Below are 9700 nucleotides of genomic sequence, written 5' to 3'. Positions count from 1 at the left end.
GTAGAAAAATTTCAGCAACATTACAATGATTGTTAAAAATAGGGGTGTGCATGGGTCGGATGAAATTGGGTTTGATGTGACTTAGACCCGATCCGAAATATATAACGGGCCTATTTATTAGACTCGAACCCAGCCCTAAACCCGATGAAACTTATACACTTTCGGGCCACGAATATACCGAGTAAATATCGGATGAAAACCGTGCCGTTAACATTACATTACCTTGATACCTTCTTATAAGTTAGCATATGAAAATATCCAAATTTCAAAGACTCCAACCATTATTTGACATGGTAAAATTCACTTAGATAATTATAACAAGAACTAACTCTTCTCTAAAATTAAAGTATAACCATAATCAATACTAATATTGTCTAATAACACCAAATATTTAAATCAATACAAATAACACAATATTATGCATTAGTCTAAAATCTTATGCATTTTAAATATAAAACATTAATTTATAGTCTTATAATAACTAATAACACAAAATATTAAGGTTTACAATACTTAAATTCCACATAAGAAGAGCCATCATCTATCACTAATAACACAAAATATTAATTGTAAATGATGACCGGGCCACCGGGCCGAGTTCGGGTGACTCGAGCCATGACCCCGAACCCGACCCGAAATAATGACTGGGTCTATTTTTGAGACCCTTACCCGGCTCTAAACCCGGTGAAATCACACCAAATTAACCCCTAAAGTGTTCGGATCCGAGCCGAATGTTCGGGTCGGGCCGGGCCATGCACACCCCTAGTTAAAAAAGTAGTACGAGTTTAAGTAGTTCAATTTGAATCCTCAAATTTTGTGTATGCCATGATCAGCCTCTTGTTCATCATCCCAATTATTAATATCTTGAGTATTCCCATAAATCCAACTACATAAAAGAAAGTACAAGACATTAATAAAACTTAGAATAGAGAGCAGCGCATAGTAATAATCATAGTATCCTCTGTTAAGATTGGTCGATAACCAACTCACTCCATTTGATCTCCTTGTTCCAACATTCACAACCTTAACAATGATGCTGGCTACAAGGTTCCCCATCCCTAATCCAAGGTAGAAGAGTGCAACAGCAATGCTTGACATTGTTTTAGGGAACTGAGAGTAATAGAATTCTATCTGTCCAATCGCATTAAGAGCCTCAGCTAAACCAGTTAAGCAATACTGCGGAACAAGCCACATTGCAGACATGTGAACCACACCTTTTGGGTTGTCTATGAACCCTTCTTTTATGGCTTCGTTCCTTCTCTTCCTCTCTACCAATGCTGCAACTACCATGGCCAAACATGAGAGTACTAACCCTGCTCCCATTCTATGCTTCAATGTCAGTCCTCTTGATTTCAGCAAGGGAATTAGGAGGCGGTCGTAGATGGCAACCCATATGGTTAAAGAGAGGATCAAGAAGACACTGAAGCTAGTTGGTGGAAGCTCTAATCCAAAGAGGTGGCGGTCCATGCTGCCTGCTTGGACCACAGAGAAACTGTGCTGGGAGATGATGGTGGCAAGGATGATTCCGGTGGACCACATGGGAAGCACTTTGATAATTGCTTTCAACTCTTCCACTTGTCTCACTGTGCATAGATTCCATGGATCAACCGGAATTCCATCAGAGTCCAACTCTCTCTCTCTGTTCTTGATCATGCAAGCCTTGTTCAGGTACCTACATTCATAGGTTCTATTGTATTAATGTAAAGGGTGATAACATACATCTATGGAACTAGAAATCAGTTACCTTGCTTTATTTGTTGGTTCAACGAGATTTGATCCATTTTTGAAATACCAACTGGTTTCAGAATTGTTAGGAGGCAAGGCCAAGTGTCTGTTTTTCCAAGCTGCGGCAATCACTTGTGCAAATCCTGTGAATAAACTCTTATTTGGTTTCACTTTGACATACAAGAGAGAACCCAAGAAGAACACTGTTGCTGAAACTATCATTAGCCCTACAGGAATCCCAAAACCTACAATCCATCCATATTTGGCTTGAATGTACACAATGAATATCACTGCCACCATCACTGATATTCCAACCGAAACATAGTACCAATTGAAGAAGCTCTTCATATTCCTCTCATTTTGAGGGTTCTCAGGGTGGTTGATTTGATCAGCACCAAAGGCTATGGAGCATGGCCTAATGCCACCAGCTCCTATAGCTGTTAAAGCAAGGGAAGAGATAAGAAGCAGCAGTTGAGGTGGCGTCGGAGTTGGACATGGCTGCGCGTGACACTCCGGAGGCCTTGCACTCCGTATGATTGCAGTAAGCCACAACACAACTAGGCCCTAAAATTGATCACAATTAATAATTAGTCAGTTTTGAAGTATAGAAATTAGAAACTAATGAATGATGGCGTTAGTTATCTTACAAGAAGCTCCATGACAGTTCCTCCTGCAATAACACGAAATCTTCCAAGGAGAGAATCAGAAAGAAAAGCGCCAAAGATAGGCATGAAATTGGACATGGCATTCCACAGGAATATAATGATAGCTCCGGTTGCAGGATCAAAATGATACTCATACAGTAAGTACAATATCATATTTATATGCAGACCTACACTTGCAACATTTTCGAAGGTCTCATTTGCTGAAAGAAAAAGAAGAGAAAAAGTTGGAAATCGCATATTTACTACTGATGTGTGTGTGCATAAGTAGAAACAGGTGTATGATATCACCTATGATAAAAGGCATGGTTCGAACGCCACCCTTTTTGCTTGTAAGTTGTTGGGTGGATTTCTCTTCATCAATTGAAATCTCCATGCTAAAGCTACTTGTGCTAGACACCCTCAAAAGTTATACACACAACGTTACTGATGTTTAATTGCTGCAGTACAATAGCTTTACATATGGACAAGAAGTAGCTCTTGTGTGGCACGCTAGAATCTATGTTGGCCTTAGTTATAATCTTAATTCTTGATGAAAGAATATTGGACAACAATATTGTTAACTATGTAGCATTTTTCCTGAATTTTTTTTGCCGCCTTGGGAAGGCTCATAGATGAGAGGCAATATATATTGGCTGGAATAAATGAATGAATACCTGTATAAGACGAGGGCTAGGAGGTGACTAGATTTTGTGATTTGTAACTATAAATTAGTTATCATTAATATTTTTAATGATGTGAGATTATATCTAATAGTGTAAAATTACTCACTTTTTTTTTCTGGTTAAATGTTGGCCAAATTTTAATAAAAATATTAGCCTCCTAGACTTTTTGTACCTATAATTTAGTTAGCTAAAAGAAGACACTAATGTGTTAACGCGTAATAGTTACATGAAAATTGCTTGAGTATTATTAGAATTTTTTGTTTTTGCCATCACTTTTAATTATCAATTCAATTTCTTTGATTTAATAATTTAACAATCGAAAATATCTAATAACAAAAACAAATTAACCAAAAATAAGTTAGAATTTATCTTATTTAATATTTATTAATTATTTACATAATTAATATATGTTAAATAAAATAAATTTTAAATATTTTTTTTATTTTTTAACATTATTATTTAATAGCATACTTTTAGTCTATATTTTTTAAATATTAATAATTAATTAATAATAAAAAATAATAAATTTTAATCATCTTCTAATCTCCCTCCAATTACATCTACTAAATAAAATCAAACACCACCAGGAAAGAAGCACATATTTCTCTCACGTAAAACATCCTAAGGGTTTAGATGTGCTTTTCTCGTTTTTTGTCCAAGGATCGAGATACTCGTGCCATTTACTTACTTTTGCCATTCTATTTGGTGATGAATTACAGGGTATTATGAAGCCAATGATTTTTGTTGGCAAACGGAAGAGAGTTGTTATTAAGAGTATTGGAATATTTCTATACAAATTGAAATTTTTATTTTACTTGATTAAGAATGTTACAAAGGTTACAAATTAAATTAGATAACTAATTAAATAAAAGGTGTTGGTACAACAAAATGGATTTTACTAGATTCTTGACGTTTAACGCTGCTATTCGGCGTTTAGCGCCAGGAGTGTGACACAAGAAGAGTTGGCTACTGGCACTTTGGCGTTTAGTACCATTTCTGGGCGTTTAGCGTCAGGTGCACAATGTAAAAAGAATTCATCGTTGTCACTCTGGCGTTTAGTGTCGGGATATTCTAAACAAAAAAAGGGAGTTGGCGTTTAGCGCCGGACCACTGGCGTTTAGTGCCAGTAATACAACAAAGCAAGTTGGGCGCTAAACGCCACATCACCGGTGTTTAGCACCGGGTTAGCTGCGCCTAATGCCTCTGACAATTTGGATTTAATGTCGGTAAAGAAATTTTTATAAAAATATAATCGCGTTCCAAGTATAGTTTCTAAACTAACAGAGAATCCTTTCGTACAAAAAATGGTACCGTTGCCGGGGAATTGCAAATGTGTACCTTATTATTGGTTATTGTAAATATTTTATTTTGCTTATTTATTTGTTTTTATTTTTTTTTGTTTTTAATTTTTATTAGTTACTATGAGTTCTCACCCCCTTCGCTTTGAGTTTGGTTCCAATGTTGTCGCAAGGAATGGAAATTATAACAGGAACATGCATCAAGGTCAAAACAATCAGAGATGGACAGAGCCATGAGGATATGATCAACCCTTTAGGCAACAACACCTTCCAAACTACCGTGGACGACGACCATTCAACAATGCATGTCGAGACAACAGTTATGGTGGACCCTTTCGTGACAACCAACACCCACCAAATTACTACAGTCAAGAGCCATTCCAAGGTGCATACCAAGATGATAGATATGGTGGACTCCCTTGTAGTTACCAACAAGCCCATCATACGCCTATAACCCAGCTTTTCAACATAGCTTTGAACCACCATACTCACAAGTCCCCTACTACCATTCACCTCCATATGACCTTAACCCATATCCACCCCAATTTCAATCCAATTACTCCCAAGAACCACCACTTCCCTATGCACCATGTCCATATCCATCGACCCAAGAATCAAGAGAGCAACTAAAAAAAAACAGTGAAAAAATTCCATGCAACCCTTCAACAACTGGAGCAAGCAATCAATCGATTACCTTCCCGACGTTCGGACACTCAAGGAACCCCCATGGCTTCATGTGGACAATCTAATGAAGAACGTAGCATGAAGGAGATACTAGAAACTCCAATGGACAGTAAGGAGCATGACTTTGTACTGGAACAAGTGGAAGAAGCTGAAATTATCGAAGAAGAAGAATTGGTTGAAGACTTAGGAGATGCTGAACCTCCATGGGAATCCAGAATTGTGGAGAATTCCATCGAAGAATTTGCAATTGATGCTAAAGAGGATAGTGCACAGCCCCCAAAGCAGATATCTTATGAAGAACTGGACGGAACAACTCAAGAAGCGAGTTTCCTTGATAATGATAATCACAAGTCAAGTTCTCCTAGTAATGAACTTGCATCCGCAAGTGAATTCTTTGAGACTGAAGAATCTTCCCCAAGTAAATACGAAGATGATACGGAGGTAGACTTCTCTCAACCTCCAAATTATGACTTGAGTGATGAGGAAGATATCGAAGACTTTGATCAAGACGTGGTTGCAGTTGAAAAAGTTTGCAAAGAAGTGGAAGAATTCACGGAAGAATACAAGGGAGCAGAGCTTGCAAGACCACTGGAAGTACCTATCCCAAGGCCACTACCACTCAATACAAATTTCAAGTGGGTAAAATCTTTAACCTTTATCTTTACTTTTCCACTTGAATATGGTTTGCTTGAAACAGATGGCCAGCTTAGAGCTCTTTGTGGCTTTAAGAGTAAAAGGGAAATGGTTCGTGCTCAGAGCTGGTATGCAAAATTCAATAAGGTTCCACGCTTCACTTTGAAGTGTAGGGATTGGTTTCGAGTTCGATTGAATGGGACTCGGAAGATGTTTGGTCATCTTGGTGAGAATACAACTTCCAAACCGCCCGGCTAGAAAAATATAGATCGAGACAAAGGCGGATATAAAAGCAAGGTTTGGGATCCTGGAATCTATTCTGACATTCAACACCCAAGGAACCTGAACACCTGTTTGAATTTACTCAAAGGATTTAATATGCCTAGTTTGGGACCCCATAGGCTATTGGAATTCCAAACACTGGTGGAGATTTTTGGATGAATTCAAGCACAAACTACCATAGCAGGAAGCTCAACAAATGTCCAACTTAAGGACTTTAACTAAAAGTGCTAGGTGGGAGACAACCCACCATGGTATGATCATTCTTTTTCTTCAATTTTGATTTTATTTCGTTTTGTTTGTTTTTTAGTTTTATTTTATTCTATTTACATCGAACCTGGAATTATTCATAGCATCCACACTATCAGTACATTTTGCATCCTGCATAAAAAAAAGCACCCCACGCGTGCGATGGGCCACGCGTGGGCGTCGAGTCAAAATCGGCGTCACAAATCCAATGCCCAGAAAGTTGGGCTAGAATCGTGCGGCTGTGGTGCATTAAGCACAATTTGGGCCACGCGATCATGTCAGTGACACGAATGCGTCACTTTCACTTCACACACACCACACGAAAACGTAGGCGACGCGTACGCGTCGTATGGAAATCATTGCCCCCTGATTGGAAACAGAGAGTTGCGCCAAAACGACGCTGGAATTGTGCGTTTAGCACAATTCTGAGCAACGCGTACGCGTGCCCCATGCGTACGCGTCACCTTCATTATCCACCAATCATGCGATCGCGTCATTGACGCATTCGCGTCATTCCCTTTTCGCCCTAAACACGCGATCGCGCGCCCCACGCGTTCGCGTGGATTTAAATACCCTAACCCCAACCCACGCGAAACCCTACCCCTTTCGCGTCCCCAAAACCCCTCCCTGCCCTTCTGCACTCTCTCTTCTCCTTTCTCCCAACCACCATATCACCACCACCTCTCACCGAGCCGCCCCACCATCGCCGACCAGAACCACCGTGGCACCCTCGCCGGAACCACCCCTTCCCTTCTTCCTCCTTCTTCCTCCACTCCACTACCCTACTCCCCCACCGCCGCGCCGCCCCGTCCCCAAGCCGCCCAGCGCCGCCGTCACCTCCCAGGACCTCCGCGCGCCACCACGCCCCAACCCCCTCCTCCCTCCCCTTCTTCTTCCCTTTTTCTTCCCCTTTCACCCTGAACCACCACATAGCCACCACTGCCTCCACCGAACCGCCGCCACACCACCTCTCAGCGCCGTCACGTCACTGCCACCACCAACACCATCTTTCTGCGCCCTAATTCTGTTCCTCTGCCTACCAGGTTCCGCCAAACACTGAATACTTTTTCCCGTTAATTAGTTAGTTAGTTTTTTTATTTTTGTTGAAATTAGGATAGTTAGAGATGCATGATCGTAGTTGATTTTAGGTGGTTAGGTACCTAGGATGTGGTTAGTGGATTTAGGCATGATAATTGCACCGTTCTTGTTAATTGATTAATCTGTTTTGCAATTTCGAATATGTTGTGATGATGATGTTGTTCATATGCTATCCCTTACTATTCTTTGATGCAGATTGAGTTTGTTTCATTTGAATTCATATGCATTACTATTTGTTACTCTTTCCTGCACTATTTTATTATCATATGAACTGGTTTTTGCTGTTGTTTATTACCCGAGAATGTCCAATTTTTAGACGAAATGCTGCCCAAATTTTTTCAGCATATTATCTCACTCCACTACCATTCATGAATTCGTTTTGGAACTTTCTAATTTTGCACTAAATGGTTTTAACCAAAGCAATTCATGAATGCACGGGCCAGCTTTCTCATTCTTTCTGATTCCCTTATTTGATTAAATCAAATTATTGATGATTTCACTTTGAATTTTCAATTCTTTTCCATGATTAATCATCAATAATCTACAATTTTTACTTGAATTTGAGTTACTTGTTTTTAAATTTGTGCAATTTTAGTTATTGGGAACCACAACACCATGCCACTTACTTTAATTTCATTTTTAACTCTTAACCATTTTTAACTTCCTAACTTCTTAGTTTTCAACTAACCACTGTCAAACCACTTCAAGGCATGTTTAGTGTTGTTCCTAATTAACAAACAATTCCGCACATCAAAGTTTTAGGATTGTTATTTTTCTACTCCAACTTTTAACTTGCCCACAATCCAAAATTTTACTTCAATTCAACTCAATTCATGCTTATATTGCCACTTTATTCCTCTTTTGCCCCTCTATGTTTCTATTAATATATTCCTAATTGCTTACCTATTTTCCTGCTTTAATTCTTAAACTGTATCCTGGAATTTCTGCTTTTCGGGATGTCTGACCCTAAAAGTAAAGGCAAGGGTAAAGCAACCACTGGCAAAAGGAAAAGAGGAGAATTCTCTTTCTCTATTTTGGATATCCTCCATGACGATTCTTGGCAGGAGAATAACTTTACCCCGCAGGAAAAGGCTGATCAGATACTGTGAGCTAAAGTATCCAGTTTTTGCCACTTCCAGAAACCTATACCTGGAAAGGAACCTCAAAATTCCAGAAGAACTCAAACAATACACTTCAGAACAAAATTAAACAGAGAGGCTGGTTCTTCTTGGAAAGGAACTTGACTGAAGTCAACTCATCCTGGGTCAGAGAATTCTACTGTAAGTACTTCAAAACATCCCTGGATGCAGTCCAACTCAGAGGCAAGCTGATACTAGTTACTGAGGAAGCTATTAAAGAAATCCTCCAACTTCAGCCTAAGTCAGATCAGCCAGATGGTTACCAAAAGGCTGATGAGGATATGAGATTCATGAGATTTGACTGGGACGCAGTCAAGAGAACCATAGCTCTTGATCCTACTGTCCCATGGGTCATGAGCAAGTCCACAGTGGCCCCAAAAGGAATAAAGATTATCTACCTGAATGATGAGGCTCGGCTTTGGCAGCAAATTTTGAGTAACTACGTGATGCCGAGCACTCATGAGACGGAGGTGCCAGCTACTATGATTATCCTCATATGGTGTGTGATGGAGGAAAATGACTTATACCTGCCCTGCTTTATTCGGTATTACATGGCCAGAGTCCATGTCAGAGGCACCCTCCCTTTTTCATATTTGATCACTCAGTTAGGCCGTTGAGCTGAGGTGCCCTGGGAGCTGGCAGATGAGAAGCCAATCGATGCAGACTGCAAGAAGATTATCCCTCACAGCAGGAAGTTCCAGGCTTTAGGCTACAGACCTCCATTTCTCACTGCCTCTGCTGAGGCAGCTACATCTTCTGCTGCCCCTTCAGCATCCCCTGCTGCACCTGCCACCACTACTGCACCTGCACCTGCTTCAGAGCCCATTTACCACCTCGTGCATCGCCTATTTGACCGGTTAGACCAGATGAAGCGCCGCAACCAGCGGCGATATGAGAGATCTGAGCATCGCAACAAGCAACGCTATGAGCACTTAAAGTTGATGATCCGATCTTGTGACGCTATGAGCACTTAAAGTTGATGATCCAATATGGCCACCACGACATCCTCTCCGAGCCTGACACCCCTTCTGAGCCATCTGAGGAGGAGGCAGACGATCATGAGGAGGAGGCACATGCAGAGGTTGAGCAGGCAGGACCTGAGCAGGCTGTGCCACATCATGAGGAGGATCCCATCAGATACAGCCGGCTGATCCAGAGATCCCTCTGCAGACAGAGCCTCCACTTCAGCAGGCAGACCCTCCGACACTCATTGAGACTGCAGACCCTCAGCCCACCATTGAGACACCAGCAGCACATCCTTCCGGAGA

At 40.6% G+C, this 9700-nt stretch overlaps 1 protein-coding gene across 1 annotated transcript; it reads right to left on the bottom strand.

Moving 5' to 3' along the window:
* Nucleotides 1-807: 807 nt before the first annotated feature.
* LOC112738097 (protein NRT1/ PTR FAMILY 1.2-like) lies at nucleotides 808-2971 on the bottom strand. Its single transcript, XM_025788390.3, has 4 exons — nucleotides 2679-2971; nucleotides 2373-2590; nucleotides 1745-2289; nucleotides 808-1672 (listed from the first exon to the last, which is right to left on the bottom strand). The coding sequence occupies exons 1-4, from the start codon at nucleotides 2761-2763 to the stop codon at nucleotides 808-810; spliced, it is 1713 nt and encodes a 570-aa protein (XP_025644175.1). The 5' UTR covers nucleotides 2764-2971.
* Nucleotides 2972-9700: the final 6729 nt, after the last annotated feature.

The sequence above is a fragment of the Arachis hypogaea genome, chromosome 13 (assembly GCF_003086295.3).
Source record: "Arachis hypogaea cultivar Tifrunner chromosome 13, arahy.Tifrunner.gnm2.J5K5, whole genome shotgun sequence".
NCBI classification, from domain to species: Eukaryota; Viridiplantae; Streptophyta; class Magnoliopsida; order Fabales; family Fabaceae; genus Arachis; species Arachis hypogaea.
Note: the sequence above shows the minus strand (reverse complement) of the source record. Positions and strands in the feature narration are given on the sequence as shown.